Below are 26053 nucleotides of genomic sequence, written 5' to 3'. Positions count from 1 at the left end.
AAATGATTGCTTGCTGCCAGACAGCTGAGGACATTTTAATCTACATGTTATTGCCTCCTACTGGCCAAACACCTGAACAGCCATAGGCAATTCCCCCAATCTGACAATGGATTCTGTATACCAAACCTTACCCTTTGATATGTATATCTACCTTGCTTTAGGACTATTTGTATTAATAAAAAGCAAGGGGTCCAGAGAGACAAGAGGACTTGGTTTCTTTAGCTAAGTCTCCTCTGGCCCCCCAAAATGCCTTCCAAATTTATGTTTCATCTCTAGACTCTTTAATAATTTACATGCAGCCCTTCTCCAGATTCCTGAACCCTTCTAGATGCTGGACAAGCCCCCCGGCAGGGTTTGATCCCCAGTCAGGGCACATACAAGAGGCAACTGATCAATGTTTCCCTCTAACATTGATGTTTCTCTCTCTCTCTCTTTCCCCCTCCTCTCTCAAAAATTAATAAACATATCACCAGGTGAGGATAAATAAATTTTTTTAAAGGCTATATAATAAGAGACAAAGAAGGACCCAGAAATTCTACTTCTAGGTATTTATCTGAAAAAAAAAAAAAAAGCACTAAATTGAAAAGACATATACATCTATATGTTTATTGTGGCATTACTTACAACAGCCAAGATATGGAAGCAACCTCAATGTCCATCAATAGATGAATAGATAAAGGAGATGTGGTTCATATACACAATGAATGGAATATGACTCAGCCATAAAAAAGGACTTCTTTCCCTGGCTGGTTACTCAGTGGTTAGAGTAACAGCCCATGGACCAAAGGGTCAGGGGCTCAATACCCGGTAAAGGGCATATTGGTTGCAGGTTTGATCATGCCCCAGGCATGTGGGAGGCAACCAATTATTATATCTCTCTCACTTCGATGTTTCTCTCTCTCTCCCTTTTTCTCTCCCTCTCTTTTGCTCCTTCCTCCCTTCCACTCTCTCTAAAAATCAACAGAAAAAATATCTTCGTGTGAGGGTTTAAAAAAAAAAGAACATCTTACCATCTGCAAAACACAGACGAACCTAGAGCAGGAGTAGGGAAGTCCTACCGCAGGCTATATAAGGCCCGCAAAATCATAAGGTCTGGTCCTGCCAAGGCATTAAGGGTGAGCTAATTCAATGTTTGACCAAATATTTTTAAGTTGATAATTTTGTATGGCCCGCAAATGATATTATGAATATTCAAATGGCACTTGGCAGGAAAAAGGTTCCCCACCCCTGACCCATAGGATATTGTGATGAGTGAAATTTCAGACAGAGAAAAACAAATGCCATATGATTCCACTTATATGTGGAATCTAAAAAACAAAATACACGAACAAACAAAACAAAAACAAACATAGATACAGAGAACATTTTGACGACTGCCAGATGGAGGGGGGTTAGGGAGATAGATGAAAAGGGGGAAGGGATTAAGAAGTACAAATTGGTAGTTACAAAATAGTCATGGGGATGTAAAGCATAGCATAGGGAATATGGCCAATAATATTGTAATAACTATGTATGGTGTCAGATGTTTACTAGGTTTATTGGGGTGATTACTTCATAAGTTAAATAAATGTCACTATATTGTATAAGTGAAACTAATATAAAATTGTATGTCGACTTTAACTGAAAAATCAAAATTAAGAAATAAAAACAAAAAATAAAATAATATGCTGAGAGGTACTTCTATTTTAACAAGACATCAATGAATATAAGCTATGATCAAAATTTAAATAGCAATGATTTTCCTAACTCTTTACTCACAAAAATCTCATTTTTTTCTTCACACAATATTGTTGAAGTTCTAAATTTCTATACTATTCAATGACACAGTTTTTATGAAATAACATTATTTTCTCCATCTCCAAAGCATACAACATCATACTACCATATAATATATAAAAGAAACTATTTTTTCCCAAAGAGAAAGCATTTATCATCGATTTATTTCCAGAAATGCTAAGCAGCTGGGAAGAATGAATATGTTCATCTGTGTGTTTCCTCTTGTATACTAATATTCTATTTGAAATTGTGCATTTTATGAAGTCTTACTCACCTCTGCCGGATGCTGAATTATGTACAAGTAGGTAGAGATGTGCAGAGGATGCACTGGTAGAAACGGACATAAACACACTTTCTGAGGCCGGCTAAAGGGCATAAAGAAAAAGAAAGCCTGTAAATGTTTAAAATAAAATATGACAATAACCTAAAACTTGAACATAATCCAACTTTTTTATTTTTTAATCCTCACTGGAGGATTTTTTTTTTTCATTGATTCTAGAGAGAGAGAGGGAAAGTGAGAGAGAGAGAGAGAAACATCAATGTGAGAGAGAAACACCCAACCAGGCATCAAACCCAAAACCTAGATATGTGCCCTGTCTGAAAATCTAACCCATAACAACTTAAATATCTGTACACAGGATGAGGCTCCAACCACTGAGCACACTGGCCAAGACTAAAGTTGCATTCTTTTAAAATGAAACACCAAGAATGAATTTAATCACTCAGACTTTACATATGAGAATTTGAAAAAAAGATTCTAGTAAATTCTTTACCATCTATATAGATCAAAGTTCCTCAAAAAAATCTTGTCTTAGATATCTATAGTTGAACAATACTCATAAATCAGCAGCATAGTCTTTTTATACATGAAGCAACACTTCTACTAACTTGCATTCCAAGTCAAGAAGATCTCATATCAAAGAGAAACTTGGCAACTTTTCTATATCACCTGGAAGTTGGAGGGAATAATGTGATGATAAAGTATTAGAACAGAATTACCACCTAAAAGAGAGTTCTAATCAAATTTAGACATCAATCAACACAGAGAGCTTAATAAATGTGAGAAACCCAAACAGCAGCCACCAATTATATTTGGCTAGAATTATATCCAAATATCATAGGCAGAGCGTCTGCCTATTTTCCCTTTTGTTGTTGTTTACTTTGTTGTTTTTGTTTTACTTACTTTTTAGTCTTTACTACTACTGTCTCAGTAACACTTATACTCATTACAAAATGCATAAGGAATAAAAAGGTACACTTCCGATCTGAGCCCTCTAACTTAGAGCGTTCTCTTCTCTAGGGGTATTCAATGACCAGTTATTTGTGTGTCCTTCCAAAGGAATTGTAGAAACATACATGGATATTTTACCATTAAACCCTACATTTGATATGTGTGTTTACCAGTATATCAGTGTATCATGAAAGTAAATTTTCACAACAAATCACTATTACAGGCAGGTGTTACATGCCATTACAATAGTGTACAAGTGAATGTGATATTAAAGGGAATTCCAACAGCATACTAACTACTACAAAACTAACCACTATCAACTCCTTCAGTAATCTTGCTTATGCAGAGGTACAGCCTGAGGTAAGAAATGTTTATGCCAATAAACATAGAGTGTGAGTAAATTGATTTAATTATATCTACCATCTCATTCTGCAAGAAACTGTCAAACCTATGCTCCTGCAGAAGAAATTATCTACATGATCATCTTAGGCAGAGTTATAAACATATTTTACAACATGACCCCACTCCCCTCTCCACCATCAAAACTAAAATGGATTATTAACCAAAGGAAAACCAATATACTTGCTTTCCAATGACATACAAAATGATTTGGTATGATTACTCTGCCCTACACTAGATTCTCTCCCAGGAATGTGAGATTTTAGGAATGGACTCATTCTGTGGTCACAAGAAGAGTAAACAAAAGTAAACACAGAAAGGAACAGAGAATGATTGAATAAACTAGGTATAGTGACAAACATATCAAGGGCGACAATTAGAAAGAATTCTCCATTCAGTAGAATAAAAAATTATGCACATTTCACTTCTAAAACTTTAAGCTTCTGACTTAATTTATTTATTATTTCTGTAATCCTCACCCAAGAATCTTATTGATTTTAGAGAGGAAGGGAGGGGGGGAGGGCATGGTGGGAGGGAAGGAAAGAGAGAGAGAGAAGCACCAATGTGAGAGAGAAACACCGATTAGTATGCTACCCAACCAGGGATGGAACCCACAGCCTAGCTATATGACCTGATGGGAAATCAAACCCACAATCATTCAGTGAACAGGACAATGCTCCAACCAACTGAGCCACCCAGCCAGGGCTAAGTATCTAACTCTTTTATATGTAACTCTGCATATGACTGAAATGCACAGATGTCAGTAACATAATTTTATAAAATGTAATTTCAGATCAGATGAAGCCATTTTAAAAATTCAGAATTTAATAACAATTTAAATATCTAAGAATACAAAAGAATGCTCCCCCCCCCCAAAAAAAATAAAATAAAAACAAACAGCACAACTGTCCTATGCAGGAAACATCCACGTATCAATAGAGCCAAAGAACTGCAAATTCCAATCAAGTAAACACGCTGGGAGGAAGCTGCAGATTTCTGTGAGAAGCAGAAAACTAGGTAAACATACCCTGAAAATAACATCTCTAGCTCATGATATATACAATGATTATAAAAGTCCTTAATATGACAGAATAGTGCAAAGACTGCCCTGATATTGGTAGCTCTTGGTTTCATGTCTGACCAAAAGCTCTGTTCAGAAGAGAGAAAAACAAAAACAAAAAACAACTCAGTTACTTGAGATGGTAATTTCCTTACTAGAAGTCATTTTGAACTTTAGGAATATTTGGAATTAAGTAGTTTGGAGAGTTCCACTTCTAGGTTGACAGGGAAAGTTGCTTCACAGACCCACTTGCCAGAGAAGCAAGCAAAAACTATTTTTAAAAACAACCATTTAAAGTCTAGAAATTGCCCTGAGAACATATTTGAATAAAGAAATATTATTCAAGAATATCTACTAAAATTTGGTAAAGGAGAAACCAGACTCGAAAGGGTTCTAGTTGCCCACCACTACCAGAGATGAGGTTGAATCTTTGTGGTGCGTTTATTAATCAGGTAGCTGGCAATCTGAGAGAGCAGCAGGTATAACACTCTGAAGAGACCACTCTGACCCTTCATTTCAAACAAGCTCATAGAGGGTTAGTGGATGGGAAAAAATCTAAGGTTAGTGAGTTCCTACCCTAGGGTCTGCCTTCTTTCATTGTCCTTGCAGAGTAGCCCCTGGAAAGCTGTCTCCCTTCAGATAGATTCTGTCCTTGATCTGAGCTCCTGGCTGTCTCATCCCCAGGGTCTGTTCTTCTTATAATAAGTCGCTCAGTTTCCCAGGGTCTGTAAGAAAATCTCTTCACAGTGAGTAGCTATTAAACAACTATGATTCTATTTCCATTTCATACCCCTCCCCTATCCCAGGGACAGTTTATAGCATCTGGGCCATAACCCATTTCCTACCTTGCCCCAGCTCAGGTTGGCAGAAGCTCCATTCCAAGAAGGTGTGGCCAAGAGAACAGAGCTCCCCCTCAGCTCTTAATCAAAGTTTACTGTATGTCACAGAAAAAGGCAGGTCATGGACTCCAAGTTAAAGAGGCTAAATTCCTGGGGAGGGTGGCTAAGAGCACAGAGGCTCCCTTTCTCCTCCCAGTCTCCAGCTGTGAAACAGAAGCTTTACCACAGTGCAGCAGGCTGAGATTGCTGTGGCCCCACTCCCCTCACACCCCGCTCCCCACTTTGCTCATCTGACACCTCAAGGAGCAAGCCAGAGGCTACTGCCCAGCCCTGTGCCCAGAACAGTGGCTCAGAGAGTTTGCCCTGGAGGACAGGCAGAATATAAGAGCTCTGAAGTTCTCCCAAGAGTAACTGACTTTATTTGAAACAGTGTGAGGAAATTCAAGCCTAAGGGTACCTTAAAAACATTAACTCCTCTAAACTAAGAGCAACAAGCTAAGTCATAGGCCATCTGGTTCATCAGGGGACTAAAAAAGAAACAACAGGAAAAGAGATCGCTAAGAAGAGCACAGCTGCAGTAGAACAAATCTCAAAGAGTAAGCACAAAAACTACCCCTACCAGAATTTAATGTCAGACTGCTGAGCAATTTATGCCCTAGGGCAGTGGTCTGCAAACTGCGGCTCTCGAGCCACATGCGGCTCTTTGGCCCCTTGAGTGTGGCTCTTCCACAAAATACCACGGCCTGGCGAGTCTATTTTGAAGAAGTGGCGTTAGAAGAAGTTTAAGTTAAAAATTTGGCTCTCAAAAGAAATTTCAATCGTTGTACTGTTGATATTTGGCTCTGTTGACTAATGAGTTTGCCGACCACTGCCCGGACTACATCAAAATGCAGAACAGTCAGCTGGTAATTAGTGAAGTCTAATGGGCAGGATTAATAGCAAAAGAAGGCAGCTTTCCCAGAGAAAGATCTGGAAAAGAGACACTGAAAGAGAACCCTGGAATAGTGATTCGCACAATTCAGCTAATAAAACAAAAACCTCCAAATTGTACATTTTAAAAGGATAAATATCATGGCATGTGAATCATCTATATATATAAAAAGCCAGTGTCCAGAGACCAGAACACCATGGCCCCTCGCCCATGCTGGCCCCACCCCCCGGGAGCGGTTAAGGGTGCCCCTAGGCAATGTGATAGGGTGAGGGTTTGATGGTGGAAAGTCAAACAGGGGGGAAGGTCTTAAGGGTCTGCGGGGTTGGGGTGGTCTGCCCGAGGTAGGTTTGCAGTGTGCTGGGGAAGGAAGAGGAAGATCCGATTGGAAAACGGCTCAGCACAGTACCTTTCTCATTGTGAACCAGGGCGGTGCCAGCAGGGGACTGAATGGGCGGTTGTTTCATGAGTGCGCTTGGGACCGACGTGCTCATGGCAGCAGCAGTGCTCCCAAAACTTCAATGATCCCAATGTCAAAGAACAGAAAAATCCTCTCCAACTAGAGGCCCTGGACGTTGCAATGCGACTGAAGGAAACACCACTTGAGGAGCTAGAAAAACTGGAAGTACGCGACCAAGGATTGTGGGATTGTGGAGGATGCCTGGGCGCCTACGGCTAGAACGTGAGGCTGTTACTGCACATGTACATAGTCAGCGCTATAGTCCTCAGTCTTGCAGGAAATTATTTGTTTGTTACCTTGGTTTGAAGTGGCGGACAAGAGCCACGAGTATGACCAGCTCTACAAGGAGTACACACGCACCTCCTCCCAAGAACTGCAGATGAAGCGCACCACAATCGAAGCCTTCAATGAAACCAGCAAGATCTTTGAAGAGCAGGGCCAGACTCAAGAGAAGTGCAGCAAGGAGTATCTGGAGCGCTTCCGGTGTGAGGGCAATGAAAAAGAGATGCAGAGGATCCTGCTGAACTCAGAATGGCTCAAGTCTCGCATCGCTGAGATCCACGAGAGCCACAGGAGCTGCAGACACAGGCCTTGGACAACCGAGATAAGCACATGAATAGCCTGAAGCCAGACCTCATGCAGCAAAGCCAGACCTCATTGCAGCTGCGCAAGATCCGAGACCAGTACCTGGTATGGCTCACCCAGAAAGGCGCCCGGCAGAAGAAAATCGATTGTTTGGGAATCAAAAATGAGCCTGAAGACCAGTATGCACTGATGGAGGATGAGGATGACCTCCCCCACCATGAGGAATGAACCTGGTATGTGGGCAAGATCAACCACATGCAGGCTGAGGAAATGCTGAACGGCCAGCGGGATGGCTCTTCCTCATCCGTGAGAGCAGCCAGCGGGGCTGCTATGGCTGCTCTGTGGTGGAGGACGGGCAATACCAAGCACTGTGTCATCTACCGCATGGCCACTGGCTTGGGTTTTGTGGAGCCCTACAACCTGTACGGGTCTCTGAAGGAGCTGGTGCTGCATTACCAGCACACCTCCCTCGTGCAACACAACGATGCACTTACCATCACACTGGCACATCCCGGCGAGCCGGGCCCCCCTTCCTCCTCCCCGCTCCCCCCCACAGCCAGCTGACTCATACAGAGCAGGACTCTGTCTCTGTGAATCTTTCTGTCTGTCTGTCTCTCTTTTGTGAATCTTTCTCTGTCTCAATCTCTCTTGCTTTCTCTGAGTCTCTCTCTTCCTGTCACTCTTTCTATCCCCATCTCTGTCCTGTCTCTCTTAGACTCTGTACCACTAAGTCTCTGTTAGAGGAGCATACCTCCTCCACCCCATGCCCCCTTTGCCCATGGGTACTGCCCTCCCCTGGCTTTGGCTGCCCCCACCAGTTCCTACAGTTCTCCCAAACTCCCCTGGCCTGTATCTGCCATGTTTACAAAGGCCCCTGGGGTGCTCAGCCCCAGCCTGGTGCCCTGATTTTTAAGCCACAGACCTAAGGTCAGGGCAGGAAGAAAGCAGGAAGGAACTTCGCTGGGCCACTTCCAAGAACCTCAGCTGTGACATTTGGGGCCGGGCGGTCCCGCCCCACAGACCCAACTTCCCCTCCAAACCCTGAAGTGAAACCCGTACCAGTTACCCCCACATGGAGCTGCTGCCCAGAAGCCCTCCTCCCCCAAAAGCAAAATTATTAAAAATAACCTCAAGAGCTGGGCCCTATCTGACCCCAGGCTTCCCAGGAGCCGAGGCTGCTGCAGGTCCTGCTGGGCCAACCGAGATGCACCGCTGCCCACAGCACCTCCGCTCGATGCAGTTTCAAGGCTTCTCCTTGATCATGTTGGGTTCTGATTTTGTTTCCTTGACTGTAAACCCATTTTCTCCTTTTTAGGGATAAGAACCCCGGTTTTAATATATCTTTTATTGATTTTTTACAGAGAAGAAGGGAGAGGGATAGAGAGTTAGAAACATCGATGAGAGAGAAACATTGATCAGCTGCCTCCTGCACACCTCCTACGGTGGATGCGCCTGCAACCAAGGTACATGCCCTTGACCGGAATTGAACCTGGGACCTTTCAGTCCACAGGCCGATGCTCTAGCCACTGAGCCAAACCGGTTAGGGCAACCTCGGTTTTCTGTGCTGCCATGGACCCCCCTCCTGCCTGCCCAGCTAGGTTGGCAGGTGGGTTTTGTATGGTATGTTGATACTGATGTGGATGTAAAACATTGAACTCAAAAAAAAGAAAGAAAGAAAGTAAGAAAGGAAAATGGGATAGTGACGAATAAGAAACTTTGGGGACAGTGAAGGGCAGTTTGTCCAGACTGTTGAGAGCTAAGAATTAGAGTTTAATTAGGATAGAAATCCTGCTGATAGCACCTAATGCCTGAAATCTGAGCACTCTACTTTTAGGTTTTCCAATTCAAGTTTTTGGAGACTGCCTATTAAAACATTCCTGGTTGGAAAGTGTTTGTATAGAAGCCCATAAGTATTAAATATTTGCTGTGTTTACCATGCTTAGCTCTCTGTAAGGAATATGGAATAATGTTAAATGCCTCATGTTCTCAAGAAGCTTAACTTTTAAAATAAAAAATAAAGAAGAAATATAAATATTAAAAATAAAAAAAGAAGAAGCTTGAGTTTTAGGGGCGATCAGGCAGGCAGGTGAGTGGTTAGGAGCCAGCGGTCCCAGACTGTGAGAGAGATCTCCCAGATTGCGAGAGGGTGCAGGCCAGGCAGACAGACCCTCCACCCCCGTGCATGAATTTCGTGCACCGGGCCTTTAGTCTATATATATATAAAAGCCAAGCAACTGAAACAATGGAACGACTAGAATGACTGATCACTATGACGTGCACTGCGGCAGCCAACCGGCCCAATCAGGGCCCCGATAGCACCCCCCCCCCAACCTCCTGCAGCCCCTCCCCCTTGTTGGCCTGGTCCTCGATCGGGCCCCCCACTCCAACTTGGGGCATGGCCAGCCAGCCAACCTCCTGTGGCTCCTCCCCCCAGCTGGCCCAGCCCCTTCCCCCAGCCAGCCCCCCACACCACAATCAGGGGCGGGGCTGAGCGGCCAATCTCCTGCACCCCTCCCCGGCTGGCTTCACCCTCAATCAGCCCCCTCATCCCGATCTGGGGCAGGGCTGGCCAACCTCCCATGCCCCCTCCCCCCAATCAGCCCAGCCCCAATGGGCCCCCATTGAGGGCAGGCCAGTAGGACCCCCACCCATGCACGAATTTGTGCACTAGGCCTCTGATATCTTAATAAAGCTGTTATTTTAAAAAACAAAAAATGCAATGGAAAAAGAATATTAACACATTAAGCACCCAGTCAGTCACCGGTGACTGCCACTATTCTTTCCATCCGGAAGACAAAACAGGCTGGGCGCTTAATGTGTTAAATGTACTTAGTAAGAAAGAGGCATTTTTATCACAATTTGGCATTATGTTATCTCAAGATGGGTTTCTTCCCTACATTGTAAGCTACATGAGAGCAAGAACTTGGTCTATTTTTTTCACTTTTATATCCCAGCCTCTAGCACAGTAAGCTATCATTAAATACATGCTGAATGCATGAAAGAATACCCGGATGCCTTTCTCCTCCTACATAATTTCTTCTCCTACCCCTTCATTTTCTTACATATCAAATATTGATCTCTCCTTCACTTCTTCTCTAGTACTTACACAATTAGTTTCTATTATAAATGAAATTCAGAGACTCAGATCTTCCTTTGTTATAATTTGTGATCATTCTAGTAAGTGAGAGCATAAGAGGAAAAAATATTTACTGAACAAAATAGCCTATATAATAAAAGCCTAATATGCTAAGTGTCCAGTCGTCCGGTCAGCCGTTCAACTAATCAAAGCGTAATATGCTAATGATATGCTAAGGCCACTCAACCGCTCATTATGATGTGCATTGACCACCAGGGGACAGACAGTCAACCGGTCGACCACTCGCTATGACGTGCACTGACCAACAGGGGGCAGACGCTCTGACCGGTAGGTTAGCTTGCTGCTGGGGTCTGACCGATCAGAACTGAGCAAGACGGGCCAGACACGCCCTGGAGCCCTCCCGTGGTCCCTCCCCATTAGGGGGCAAACGCAGCAAACTGAGCAGTAAGGAGCAGCGAGCAGGTGGACAGTAAGGAGCGAGGGATCCTGGACTGTGAGAGGGTTCAGGCCAGACTGAGGGACTCCCCCACATCTCCCCTGAGTGCAAGGATTTCATGCACCAGGCCTCTAGTTTACTAATAAACAAACAGCTAAACACTTTATGTGTAGACACTGTAACTGTGATTTAGGTTAAAACTACTTGTTTTTGGCTTATGCTATGACATGCTCATAAAATATCATCACCTATTTATTTTAAAGCATGTCTCCTTTGTTAACCTAAGTCTTGTTACCTTTACCTCAAATTTAAAAAAACTATAGCTCTTTTGAACATTTTGCATTATAATTGATCAACTTTATATCTTAGCAAGTTACTTTACAATATGAATTTGTGCTTATTTGTTTATACTTTAACAGCAATTTTCCTCATACTTTTCTCCTCCACAATAGTCTGCATACACTGTGCTGGTGATTAGCTGTCCGAATGTTAAACCACCTCTTGCCAAACTAGTGGATAAGTGTATAGTAATTGCTCTCCTCATTCTAAAATCTTTTCCCAAAGAACAAGAATTCTTCCTATATCCAAACTTAACTCTTAAAGATTTAAATATTTCAAATTGATACTAGATTAAAAAATTATAAATTCCAAAAAATTTTTATTCAAATATATACTGTTCACTTATGGGCCAGATATTAGGTACTTGTGGCAACAAAACAAAGATTCCTGCTCTCATGGAGCTTTTTTGTTTTCGATATGCCAGAAAATTCCTTCCTTCCTTTGAACTATTGTGGTTGACAGGAAAAAAAAAATACCAGAAAACTACACATCAAAACATTATTTACACATAATGAACATTCATTTTAAAATAAAAATCAAACTACTTCTAGAATCTGTACAGATATAAGAAAGAAAAATTAATATGTGAGGAAATATCAACTAGTCAATTGGGTATAGGTTATTAAGGGTATAGGGAATAACTTATTAAGATATGTCCCTGACAATGTCATTGTCTTGCTATGTGAGCTCGAGCATGTCACAGGTTTTCCAATTTCCTCCTTCATAAAGCTGGTAATAAAGTACCAGGAAAGTTCTGGGGAATAACTACTGAATGAATCATAAGCAAATGTTATAAAATTATAATCATTTACAAATATTAATTTTCAGCTAATGTATAACAGAATGACCAAAGTAAGGGCTGTTTTTCCCTCTTCCACATGTATTAATGCATTGCCAATGTATTATAAATACTGTTTTCCATCATTGTGGTTTATCTTCTTTAAATATATACAACCCACTTAATGTTAATTATATTCTTAAAATATAAGTAAAATTTTTGAATAATTTCCCTGAGGAAATTTTATAAAATCTGTGGGGGTTTTTTCTTTTCTCATTAAGGATTATGGGAATAAATATGTAGGACTCCTGTCAGTCTAAGATTGACTGGCTTCTGAAGTGAATGCTCTAATACAAGAGTAATCTGTCACTCTGGGCATGCTATCTCTGCCAGCCTGTAGGCAAATGAAATTGTAGTTGGCACATGACCAGAGATGCTAGAACCTATAAAAAACATTTTTCAAAAATTTAATTAAATGCCTTAGATAATATCCAACAAAACTACTTTTCTCCTAATTTTAAACAAGAAAATCTCACAGAGGAAAACACGTAAAGATTAGTGAATAGATTTACAAGAATTAATATTTTAAAAGGATTTCTTTTACCCATTTTTTTAAAAAAGCAAATGCAAAACACAGAAAAATAGTGCACCTCAGATTTCCCAATACTCAACAAGATTTTTATAGTCCCAAAAGAGTGAAAAAGCAAAGAACAAAGAGTTTCATAGCCTTCAATAGATTACTTGAATAGACACTATTACACATAAAAATGCCAACAACTTCGTAATTTTAAAACAAGCTTTGAAAAACTAAATACCACAGTGCCCTCTACTGTCATTTTAAAGGAATATAATCTGTATAATAAACTAGTTTTTAAATTTGTGAAACCAATTAAAAAAGAAACAGCTCTGCCCTGGCCAGTCAAGGACGCCTACCTCTGTTACAGGATCTATCCCTGGTCCCAGCCCCAGTCTGGGCACATTTGGGACACAATCAATTAATGTGTCTCTTTCATGTAGATGTTTCTTTCTTCCTCTCTCTCTCCCGCGCCCCCCACTCCTCTCCCTCCCTCACTCCTCCCTCCTTTTCACTATCTCTAAAAATCAATGGGAAAAATATCCTCAGGTGAGGATTAACAAAACAAAAAAAGAAAAAAATAATCCATTCTAAATAATAAAAAAAGAAACAGCTCTTCTTTATTAATATTATAGTAAACTTCTACCTCATAAAGAGAAAAAAAATAACTTGTATGTCGGATTGCTTCAAATATAAATAACAATAATATTCTCATACTCCCAAAAGTTGTTTTTATCACTATACTATTATTTTATAACTGCCTTCAGGAGTAGAGGAAGGATAAGCTTAAAAAATAAAATCATGTTATAGGAAAGGAAGCAACTCTATAAAGAGAATAAATATCTTTAAATGAGATTTCAGAGACCTGTGCTCCAGAGGTCTAAAGCACTCCCCAACCCCTCCCCTTTGACAAATTTGCCTTTCTGACTGAAAAGTGAGATGCCACTAATACAAATGAGAAGCTGACCATAGGCAGGTAAAGGATTCAAGAGATAAAAGCTCTATCTTAAAAAAAAAAAAAAAAAAGACAATTAAAATTGCTTCTCCCCCACTACCCCCTCAAAAATGTGCTCATCCCAAAGTAACTAAAAGTAGTCATAGACAAAGAAAAATGAAAAGAATTGATGGATTATAAGACAAACACTTCCCTCAAAGTATTTATTACATGCAACAAGGGAAAAAAGCAGCCATACTATTCATTTCAGTATAATTCATTATTATTTGGTATACTAATAAAAATATGAAAGCTAAAGCAGCTATACTCCTTAGTAGTCATCTGACCTTGAGAGTCTATAAAAAGGAATAACTATTTAATTCACAAAGTTGTCTTAAATACTGAATAAAAATATAGATGTAAAAGCACTTATAACCTATGAACTCTTTAAGTAATGACAAATTTTAGACTATACTATTTCTGAATATGTTTTCTCACTACTAAGTACTAACAGAACTATGAATTATTAATTTGGGGCAGATATACTTTAAAGAATTAATATGCTTTGATGTTTTTGAAGAAAACTTCTATCAGAGGTTAATAACTAACTCTTTATTTTTCTTGGGGAATATAAATCAAACATTTAGAAAGCTCTAATGTGATTTTTAAAATTGGTCACTCCTCTTTAGAGACTTAATTAAGATTATGAAAAAAAATTCCCTTTTGACATATATCATCTTTGCTCAACTTTGAACATATGATTAGCTTACAAAGCAATCTGTAAATCAGTTAGCTTTCCACATATATTACTAATGAACTACTTCAAAGAGTAAACATATTTTCTATACTAACAGAAAAGAGAACATTACCTTAATAATTTTCTCTTAGGAATATGATACTTTTGAAATGCACAAAAAATTAAACTTGCAGATTATCTAAGTTTTTACCCTAAAAATTATCATTAATAACCTAGTTGATTTTAATTTTTTAATCCTCACCTGAGGATATGTTTGTTTCTTTATTGACTTTAGAGAGAGAGGGAGAGAAAGGGGGAGAGTGAGAGAGAAACATGGAGTGATCACTTGCCTTCCATATGTGCCCCCAATTGGGGACTGAATTTGAAACCTGGCTTTGTGCCCTAACCAGGAATTAAAAACCATGACCTTCCAGTGTATGAGACAATGCTCCAAACAATTGTGCCCCACTGGCCAGAGCTAACCTAGTTGATTTTAAATTTACCAAAACAGTTTGTTTTCTAATTCTAATTAGATACCAATTCAACAATCTTTATTTCAAACTGCCTTGGGGGAGAGATTTAAAATGGCGGCAGAGTAAGTGGATGTTACACAGACATGCTCCCAGGACCAAACTGATATTACAACTAAAATATAGAAAAACTTCCTGAATAATCAACAAAAGATTTGCTAGAGAGAACCCTAATAACCAAGGACCGAAAGTGTAGACCACATAGAGATTGGCGGGGGGGGGGGGGGGGGGAACAAGGGGGGGCAGAGGTACAAAAGGGCTGGCTGGGCTCCAGCAGACAACAACTGAAGTTCCAGAGAGATATCTCAGCTGTGGGGGGTTGTCACTGAGAACTCTGGAGTCTAATCCCCAAGCTTCCTCCCCCACCCCCACGGCAGAAAGCACAAGAACTGAGAAGGGTACCCACATAACATCTGCTGTGAAAAGCAGCAAGGTTGCTGTCTGCCAGGGAAGATACAGTTGAAAATTGAGGCACCCTCTTCAAGGGCCAACACACAAAATTCCTTGTTGAGCCACCACCTTGTGCTCTGGCAGAGGGAGGGCAGAGTGGACTGGAGCTGTGTGAGCAGAAGCCACAACTGGGGGCTCTGGGATTAGAGCTCAGAAGACAGACACCCCGGTTTCCTATGCTGAGTCATTCCCTCATGCTGTGGAGGTCATCTTTCTCACACAAACATTTGCTATACAGGCGACCTTGCCTGGGGGGAAGACAGTTGATCCACCCTATCAGAATACATCTTGCCTCATGGTGTGGAGTTGCTCAGGCCCATTAAGAGACTGAGAATAACAATTAGCCTCCAAACAGAAGCAATTGTTCCACCCTGTTGAAAAAAAAAACCTCTTGAAAATCCTATCAGTCTGTAGACAAAGTCAGTCTCTGGAGACTTTGAGTCTTTGCCTAATCTAATTAGTCAGAAGCAACATTTGACACTGTCCTGCACTAGAGATTGAGAGGCATAGCAGATCTACCTAACACATAGTCACAAACCCAAACAGGCAGCCAAAATGAGGAGGCTAGGAAACAACCCCCAAATGAAAGAACAAGAGAATTCTCCAGAAGAAGATATAAATGGATAAAATAAATTTATCTGATACAGAGTTCAAAATAATGATGATAAAGATGCTCAACAACATGAGAAAGATATGAAAACAGAAATAAATAATGACATAGCACAAATAAAGAACACATTGGAAGGAATACACAGCAGATTAGGAGAAGCTAAGGATCGAATCAGTGAATTAGAAGACAGGGCTGAAAAAAAATCACTCAACCAGAGAATCAAAAAGAAAAAAAAAAACAGGAGGGAACTGTGGGAAAATGTGAAACATAACAATATTCAAATAGCAGGTGTGCCAGAAAGGGAGAAAGGGATAGAGAACATTTTTGAAGAAATAATGGCAGAAAACTTCCCTAACCTGGTAAAGGAAAAAGTCACACAAGTCCAGGAGGCACAGAGAACCCCAAGCAAGAAGAACCCAAACAGGCCCAGATCCAGACACGTCATAATTAAAATGCCAAAAATTAAAGACAAAGAGAGAATCTTAAAGGCAGCAAGAGAAAAGAAAACTGTTATCTACAAAGGAGCTCCAATAAATCTGACACCTGATTTCTCATCAGAAACTCTACAGGCCAGAAGATTTTCTGGCATAGCATGAAGTACACAAGGAATATCCATCAAGGTTATCATTCAGAACAGATGGTCAAATAAAGAGCTTCCCAGACAAAAAAGGCTAAAGGAGTACATTACCACCAAGCCAGCATTACAAGAAATGCTAAAGGGACTGCTATAAGGAGAAGAAGAAACAAAGAGAGAAACCTAGCCTTACAGAATTAAAATGGCTATAAATAAGTACCTATCAATAATAACCCTAAATGTAAACAGATTAAATGTTCCAATCAAAAGGCATGGGTATCTGAATGGATATAAAAATATGACCCTGCCGAAACCGGTTTGGCTCAGTGGATAGAGCGTCGGTCTGCGGACTGAAAGGTCCCAGGTTCGATTCCGGTCAAGGGCATGTACATTGGTTGCGGGCACATCCCCCGTGGGGGGTGTGCAGGAGGCAGCTGGTCGATGTTTCTCTCTCATCGATGTTTCTAACTCTCTATCCTTCTCCCTTCCTCTCTGTAAAAATCAATAAAATATATTAAAAATATGACCCAACTATATGCTGTCTACAAGAGACCCACCTCAAAACAAAAGACACACACTGGATGAAAGTGAAAGGATGGAAAAAATTTTTCTCTGCAAATGGAAAAGAAAAAAAACCTGGAGTAGCAATACTCATATCCCACAAAATAGACTTCAAAATGAAGGCCATCACAAGAGACAACAAAGGTCACTACATAATACTAAAGGGATCGATCCAACAAGAGGATATAACCCTGGTAAACATATATGCACCCAATATAGAAGCATGTAAATATATTTTAAAAAACACAAACTTCTAGAGGACTTTAAGGGAGAGACAGACATAGTACGAGACTTTAACACCCCGCTGACTTCACTCAATAGATCTTCCAGACAAAAAAAAACTTAACAAGGAAACAGTGACTCTAAAGGACACACTGGATCAGATGGATTTAATTGACATTTATAGAACATTTCACCCCAAAGCTGCAGAATATACATTCTTCTCAAGCACACTTGGATCATTCACAAAGATAGACCACGTGTTAGGACACAAAACAAGTCTCTACAAGTTCAAGAAAATTGAAATCCTATCAAGCATCTTCTTAGATCACAGTGGAATGAAAGAAATCAACTACAGTAAAGACACCCAAAAACATTCAAATACATGGAGGCTAGTTATTGTTTAGAGAAATAAATAATATTTTAAATATATGGCCAAAAAATTGTGACTTAGTGATCACTCAAATCTAAAAATGATTTTAGTTTTTAAAACTATTTTAAGCATAAATGTTCACACAGAAAACTAATAAAACCCTAACGGCCTAATAAAAAAAATATAAAGAGCCATCAATTAGTTTATATTATATTGATAACACCTAATAGTCTTCATATTTCTAGAACTGTATTCTAAACAATTAAAACAAACAAAATGTATAGCATACCAACAGGGAGAAGAGCTTTTAAAAGGTAGAAAAATTTGCCGAAACCGGTTTGGCTCAGTGGGTAGAGCATCGGCCTGCGGACTCAAGGGTCCCAGGTTCGATTCCGGTCAAGGGCATGTACCTTGGTTGCGGGCACATCCCCAGTAGGGAGTGTGCAAGAGGCAACTGATCGGTGTTTCTCTCTCATCGATGTTTCTAACTCTCTATCCCTCTCTCTTCCTCTCTGTAAAAAATCAATAAAATATATTTTAAAAAAAAAAAGGTAGAAAAATTTACTAGAAAAAGCTAAATGCAGAAATATTGGCATGAATCATGACCCAAAAATATTAACAAAATGTAACTGAAAACAAGCTAAAATCCAGCAAGTCATTTTTATTTTTCAAAAGCAGATCAGATTAGGGAGTATGAAAGATGAAAATGGAGAGTAAAGAGGATTTTTAGGGTATGAAAAGTTTGCACATATTTTAAGTTTGGACAAATTTTAATAATATATATCTACTATGATACTATAATAGTGGCTATATATTACTAAAATTTGTCCAAACTTAAAATATGCACAAAACCAAGAATAAACCTAATGTAAACTATAAACTTTGAGTGATAATGATGTGTCAATGTAGTTCATGAACAGTAAAAATGTGCCACTCTGGTGGGGAATTCTGATAATGAAGGAAATTATGCATGGGTGGGCAGGAGCAAGGGTTATATGGGATATCTCCATACCTTCCACTTCAATTTCTAAAAGTACTCTTTAAAAAATAAAGTCTATTGCCCTGGATGATATGGCTAGGTTGGTTAGGCCAGTGGTCGGCAAACTGCGGCTCGAGAGCCACATGTGGCTCACGAGCCACGGTTTGCCGTTCTGTTGACTAATGAGTTTGCCAACCACTGGTAGACTAAATGTTACCGTGTAGTTGGAAGCTATGAGGATTAGGCAATTGTGGCATATTGTGTGCAAAGAGGTAATGGGTAGTATATGACAGTGGTCGGCAAACTCATTAGTCAACAGAGCGTCAAACCAGTTTGCCGACCACTGGGGTAGGCCATCCCGTGCACCAAAAAGTTGCCTGTTCGATTCCCAGTCAGGGCACATGCCTGGATTGCAGACTTGATACCTGATAGGGAGCAGCAGGATGCAGCAAATCAATGTCTTGCTCTCACAAAGATGTTTCTCTCTCTCTCTCTCCCCCTCTCCCTTGCTCGCTCGCTCACTCTCTCTCTAAAAATCAATAAAAAAATATTTTTTTTAAAGTAAAGTCTATTAAAGGGGTAAGCAGATCAGAAAAGCTATAACCCTTTGCTAACAGAGACTATTTTTTTAAAGTATATACAGCACTTATAATTAGCAGTTTTAAATAGACTGAAAACTACATAATAAAGCTCACATGATACTTTAGCCCTGGATTTATATTTGAAACACTTTTCTTTTAGCATTTTTAAGTGTTATCACCTAACACCCTTAGACAGCTTGTTTAAATAAATTATATTCAAAACCCCTCCTGTTCATATAAATAGTGCCTTCTAGACACAAATTATCCATCCTCCTCAAAAGTCTATTAAGGTTCTACTGTACATAGTACACTTAGAAAATACAAAAAGTTCCTTACACTCAAGATCCCTTCTTCTGAGGTCTTTCAATCCAGTCCTGGTAAAAGAACAAAATATCCAAAGTAGGATACCCCAAGCATTCAAGTAGTTCAGATCTTCAGCCAGTCTGACCTATTCTCCTTTTAGGAATGCTTTTCTCCTGGCTGGATCCTTCTCATCTTTCAATTTTCAATATAAATGCTATCTCCTCAGAAATCTTAAGAGTGATGGGAAAGAAAGGCTTAATGGCAGTAATACTTGTAATTGTTAACACCTTTATGCCTAAGTTACAGTCATCTCACAAATAAAAACAAAACAAAATGAATTAGAGGACAGAAACAACCATCCCCCCTTCTATTTTTATCATAGCAACCTATTCCTTTTCTTCATTGCTGGGTGCTTTTCAAAACTGTAATTATATATTTGGTTTATTGTTTACTGGTTTATTATCTGTATCCAATACCAGACTTAACACTCCATATGGACACAGACTCCACTGTATTACCAGTGATCAGCAGAGCACTCAATAAACAATGGTTAAAGGAATGCATAGGTCTGGTATACAGGAGAAGGGTATGGGCTAGAGCCGTGGTCGGCAAACTGCGGCTCACAAGCCACATGCGGCTCTTTGGCCCCTTGAGTGTGGCTCTTCCACAAAATACCACTGCCTGGGCGAGTCTATTTTGAAGAAGTGGCGTTAGAAGTTTAAGTTTAAAATATTTGGCTCTCAAAAGAAATTTCAATCGTTGTACTGTTGATATTTGGCTCTGTTGACTAATGAGTTTGCCAACCACTGGGCTAGAGCAACAATTTTCAATCGGTGTGCCACAAGAATTTTTAAAACATGCAATACCTGACTGAGCTCCTTTCCCTGAGATGTTAAATTTAAAAAATGACAACAGCCCGGAGCCCACACTTGGCTGCGCAGCAGGGCTGCTGACTTCTCAGCGGTCTGAGGAGTTGGCTGCGGGCTAGCCGGACTCCTGGCCATGGTGCGGGACACAGCGGTCACCCTGAAGCTTTTGTCTTTCCGCAGCTCCGCTCGGTGCAGAGGAACGGGTCTAGGTTTCGAGAGGAGATGCCCAAGGATTCCACCCTGAATGAGAAACAGGAGCCTGGACATTCACTTCTGGACCACACTGAGTATTTACAGCAGATCATGGGTCTCAGAAGAAAAGTCCTATAGAAGGACAGAGGAGAAACCAAGATGGCAGTATAGGTAAACACCTGAACTTGCCGCCTCGCACAACACCTTCAAAACTACAACTAAAAGACAAAACGGACATCATCCAGAACCACAGGAAGGCTGGGTAAGTGGAAATTCTACAACTAGAAGGAAAGAGAAAAGCACACTGAGACTCAGAGGAGCTACGGAAGTAAAGTGCAGAGGTATGGACGCGCGCACGCAGAGAGGGCTGGCAACTGAGTAGGCGGCTGGCTTTTTCAATCCGCAGGGAGACACAAGCTCCCGACTGCTCTGAACTCCAGTTCCGGGCGAGACTCTGGGGACCCAGACTCATACGGGGAGAAAATGGACTGTCTGGAAGCAGGTGGAACTCGAGGGCGGCTTTCTCTCAGAGGTGCTTGCAGCGATTACTGCGGGACACTGAGACCCGGGGGCCTCTTAGGGCAGGGCTGACAGGAAGCCATTGCTGTTTTCTCTGCCCTGAGACTCAGCCCCACCCAAGCTGTGCGCAGAGGCTTTTGCATATGAATGGCCTGGTCCTTTGAAATCCAAACTTACCTACTGCAACTGAGTCAAAGAGACCCAGAACATCCAAAAGAAGGCCCAAGGCCCCACAGCAGCTTGCATTGCTTCACAGCTGGGCCTCACCTGGGCACCTCCAAAACCCAAACAAAGAAGAGGAATCTGCAGATCTCTCTGTAGCTCCTGTTGGGTGGCCTGAGGCAGAGGCTAAATTAGCACCTCCTTGGAGATCCAAGAGCCAGTGTACCCAGGGGTCAGAGTGGGACCATCTAGATTACAATTCCTCAGATCCATAAGGGACACACTCAGGGAGCAGACTCAGTGAGCACCGAAGTCCCACTGAAGCAAGTCTTGCCTCATAAGGGTGTCTCCAGCACAGAAGTTCTCCCATCGTAGACACAGCTGATCCACACAGCCAATTGGCCTGGAGGTCAATTCCTCACAGTGATACCAACAACAATCAAGGCTGAACTACAACAAGACTGTGCACACAGCCCACAAAGGGGTGCACCAAGAGTGTCCACCTCAGGTAACTGGGGAGGCTGAGCTATGGGGCCCTATAGGACACCTAGCATACAAAGCCACTCTATCAACTCAGGGAAGCAGCCAAAATGTGGAGACAAAGAAACAGGTCACAAATGAAAGAAATGGAGGAAAGCAAACTACTGGATATAGAGTTCAAAACGACAGTTATAAGGTTTTTCAAGAATTTTCTAGATAAAGCCAATAAATTTAGTGAGACCCTCGAGGATATGAAAAAGGACCAACTAGAAATTAAGCATACACTGACTGAAATAAAAAATACTATACAGAGATCCAACAGAAGACTAGAGGATCGCAAGAATCAAGTCAAAGATTTGAAATACAAAGAAGCAAAAACACCCAACTAGAAAAGCAAAAAGAAAAAAGAATCCAAAAATATGAAGATAGTGTAAGGAGCCTATGGGACAACTTCAAGCGTACCAACATCAGAATTATGGGTGTGCCAGAAAAAGAGAGAGAGCAAGATACTGAAAACCTATTTGAAGAAATAATGACAGAAAACTTCCCCCACCTGGTGAAAGAAATAGACTTACAAGTCCAGTAAGCACACAGAACCCCAAACAAAAGGAATACAAAGAGGACCACACCAAGACACATCATAATTAAAATGCCAAGGGCAAAAGACAAAGAGAGAATATTAAAAGCAGCAAGAGAAAAACAGTTACCCACAAGGGAGTACCCATACAACTGTCAGCTGATTTCTCAACAGAAACTATGCAGGCCACACAGGAGTGGCAAGAAATATTCAAAGTGATGAACAGCAAGAACCTACAACCAAGATTACTCCACCCAGCAAAGCTATCATTCAGAATTGAAGGTCAGATAAAGAGCTTCACAGGTAAGAAAAAGCTAAAGGAGTTCATCACCGCCAAACCAGTATTATATGAAATGCTAAAAGGTATTCTGTAAGAAGAGGAAAAAGAAGAAAAAGGTAAAGATAAAAATTATGAACAACAAATACATATCTATCAACAAGTGAATCTAAAAAAAAAGTGAATAAAAAATCTGATGAACAGAATAATCTGGTGAATATAATAGAATCAAGGGCATAGAAAGGGAGTGGACTGACAACCCTCGGGGGGGAAGGGGTGTGGGGGGTTGTGTGAAGAGACTGGACAAAAATCATACACCTATGGATGAGGACAGTGGGGGGTGGGGGGGGTAAGGGCATGGGGTGGGGTGGGGTGGGAACCGGATGGAGGGGAGCTATGGGGGCGGAAAAAGAGGAACAACTGTAATAATCTGAACAATAAAAATTTTAAAAAATAAAATAAAAAATAACAACAGCTAACACAATAGCTGCCCAGTGTGAATGAATCAAAATTATACCTATTTTTTTTTTCAGATGAGCAAAATATATAAAATCTTTTTTGGTGTGCTGCAGAATTTTAGTAATTAGTTGATGTGTGCCATGGGATCAAAAACGTTGAAAATTGCTGGGCTAGAGATATTGGAGTAGAGGTAATAACTTACCCATGAAAACTGGTCACATCACTTGTGGGAAGCGTGTGGTGTTTGAAGAGAATTTAGAATCATGACCTGAAGTGCAACATTTAGAGTTAAAGCAGAACAGGCAAAGAAGACTAGGGCAGAGAAGTCAGATAAACCAAAGGGAAGCCACAGAAAAAGTGTTCCAAGAAGTGAGTATTGCCCTAGTTGGTTTGGCTCATTGGCCTGTGGACCAAAGGGTCTCAGGTTCTACTCCAGTCAAGGGCATGTACCTTGGTTGCAGGCTCCTCCTGGCCTGGGCCCTGGTGTGTGCAGGAGGCAACCAATCGATGTGTTTCTCTCACATCAATATTGCTCTCTGTCTTTTATTCTCTCTTCCACTCTCTCAAAAAGTCAATGGAAAAATATCTTCAGGTGACGATTTAAAATAAATAAAAATAAAGTGACTGTACCATTTGAAAAAATAAAAAGTGGTACATTATTATTATTAAAAAAAAAGTGAGTATTCAACGGCAGAATGCTGCCAAAAAGTCTAGTAAAAAGTGAACAGAAAAGGATCCATGGGATTTCACCTCACGGATATTACTGGTGACTTTAGTGAGAGCCAGTTCAGGACAGTATACATCTGGTGACGAAGTGTAGTGTGATTCTAAGTGAGCAAGCAGAGGCACTATCTAATAGTTAAATTGTGAAGGGCGACAGTGAGATAGGTGATAGATGGAGACCTTCAGCAACCAAGGAAAATGATCCAGAACCTCCAGGACGTAAAGAGAATCGTGTATCTCGATAGCAAAAAGTTCAAACAAGCAGGGAAAGCAGTCCTCACAATCCTCCCGTTACCAGCACAATGGAGTACTCCTGAAAAGCACCTGAACAACTGCGCACGTTGTGAGCATTCAGTCATGTTAGCTGGTGGTGCTGCTGCTTGTTTAGTCAATAATCTCGTCATTGGGCTGTGAGAGACCACGTCTGTTTTATCCATGCCTGCATCCCCAGGACCTAGCACGGTGCCTGGCACACAGTGGGTGCTCAATAAATATTTCTGAGGGAATTTATAATTCTGAATATAATCTTAACGCCTCTAATAGCCACTTGGGTTGTTTCTGTCCTCCAATGCATTTTTTTCTCTTTTTTTTTAAATATATTTTATTGATTTTTTACAGAGGGGAAGGAAGAGGGATAGAGAGTTAGAAACATCAATGAGAGAGAAACACCGATCAGCTGCCTCTTGCACAACCCCTACTGGGGATGTGCCCGCAACCAAGGTACGTGCCCTTGACCGGAATCGAACCCGGGACCTTTCAGTCCGCAGGCCGATGCTCTATCCACTGAGCCAAACCGGTTAGGGCACCAATGCATTTTTTTGTTGTTTTTATGTGTGAGATGACTGTCACTTATGCATAAAGGTGTTCACGATTACAAGTATGACTGCCCTTAAGCCTTTCTTTCCCATCACTCTCTAAGTTTCTGGACAGCAGAACTGAAGTCTGCTTCTCACGTGACGCGCTCCGGGTCTTGCGGGAAGTAAGGCTACAGAATACCGAACCTGGATAAGCGGCTTCTTACTAAAGAGCAGTGACAAGGAGGCACCCAGATTGCGAGGTCAGCCGGCGGGCCCGCACCCTAAGAGCTGCGATGCCTGAGCCAGCGCTCCGCGCCCCTCGGGGAGCGCCCCGCAGCCTCCCGGGAAGCCGCCCCGCCCCGCCCCGCCTCCTCCCCGCTCCTCCCCGTCCCCCCGCCCGTCACCTGCACCGGCTGCACTCGGGCCTCCGCTCAGCCGGCTCCACCGGCAGCTCCCACAGCCCGTCCGCACTGGCGTCCACGTCCTCCTCGCCCAGGGCCGCCGCCGGCGCCTCGCCGCTCTCCCGCCGCTCCTCCTCCTTCGGCGTCTGGGACTGCGAGGCCGGCGGCTGCGCGCCCGGGTCCCGGGCTGTTCGCGCCTCTTTCTGCGGGTCCATGGCAGGGACGCAGCTCCGGCTGTCACACTGAGTCCCCGCTGCCGCCAGGGGGCGCCACACGCTAGAGAACCCGGCTCGCGCCGCGCGCCGCCACGCACGCACGCCACGTCCGGGGGCGGGCCTCCGAAGTTTACGCCCCCATGGTCCCGCCCCTCAGCGGAGAAGGAACGAGCCCATTGGTCAATGTCCAGTGCGACCTTTCACCTAGAACCAGACTGGGAAGGGTGGGGTGGCCTGGGGAGCTGTGAAGTTAGGTTAGCGTCGTCGCTGGGGCAGGTAAAGGAATGCCCTCTGAAAACACCGCAGGTAGCAAACCCCAGTGAACCGTCCTTAAGGTCACTTCTCTAAAAGTGAAAGTAAGATGGAATTCAGCCTTGTCCGCCTTAGCATGGCCCTTGAAGAATTTGCTGGGTGAGTGTTCACAGCAGTTGCAGCAGCTGATGCACGTGATAGCTAAAGGCCCACCCAGGAGATGTACTGACTGAAAATTGGATTCACTCTTGCCTGATTCATGCGAATTTCTTACTCTAGAAAGGCAGGGACCTGTGTCCTGTATCTTGTACTTGGTATTTCTCCCAGCATCAAGCGTACAGTAGACACCAAGTATTTGTTAAATGAGGTTTTAAATTTTCCAAGGCCCCTAAGATCAGGAGGCAATAGGAGGGTTGGGATTTTATGGATGAGAGAAGCGGGGAGGGCGAGGAGCCATAGAAAGAAAACTACCTTGCCCAAGTTTTTACAGCTCCTGGGTAACAGCAGTAGAGCCCGCAGTTGTTTAAAAGCCAAAATGAAGTCCACCTTAGACTGAAAGCGGAAATTCTACTTGCCCAAAATGATACTGCTTCTTTTTATTAATACTTTATGTTACTTCCACCAATAAAGTAGATTTACCACTAACAGTAATAGAGCAATATTGTATTTCTTAAAGTGTTTATTTCACTATTCGGTTTTCAGTAATATAAAGTCAAGTTTGTGAATAGAATTGAGGGCTGTTTTCAACTATCTTGTATTCTCTTCCCCTGCAAACAGC

The 26053-nt window shown here is 41.7% G+C and overlaps 1 protein-coding gene across 2 annotated transcripts in view; it reads right to left on the bottom strand.

Annotated features, from left to right (window-relative positions):
• Positions 1-25053, bottom strand: part of DTWD2 (DTW domain containing 2) — a 79894-nt gene extending 54841 nt beyond the window's left edge. For both annotated transcript variants that reach the window (XM_054714278.1, XM_054714279.1), the window contains exons 1-2: positions 24812-25053; positions 2051-2141 (exon numbers count right to left, since the gene is read on the bottom strand). In XM_054714278.1, the coding sequence (XP_054570253.1) occupies positions 2051-2141; positions 24812-25023 (303 nt within the window). In that variant the 5' untranslated portion in view covers positions 25024-25053. The remainder of the gene's footprint in view (positions 1-2050; positions 2142-24811) is intronic.
• Between the last annotated feature and the right edge of the window lie 1000 nt (positions 25054-26053).

The sequence above is a fragment of the Eptesicus fuscus genome, chromosome 4, assembly GCF_027574615.1.
Source record: "Eptesicus fuscus isolate TK198812 chromosome 4, DD_ASM_mEF_20220401, whole genome shotgun sequence".
Taxonomy (NCBI): domain Eukaryota; kingdom Metazoa; phylum Chordata; class Mammalia; order Chiroptera; family Vespertilionidae; genus Eptesicus; species Eptesicus fuscus.
This window is presented reverse-complemented; position numbering and strand designations above follow the sequence as displayed.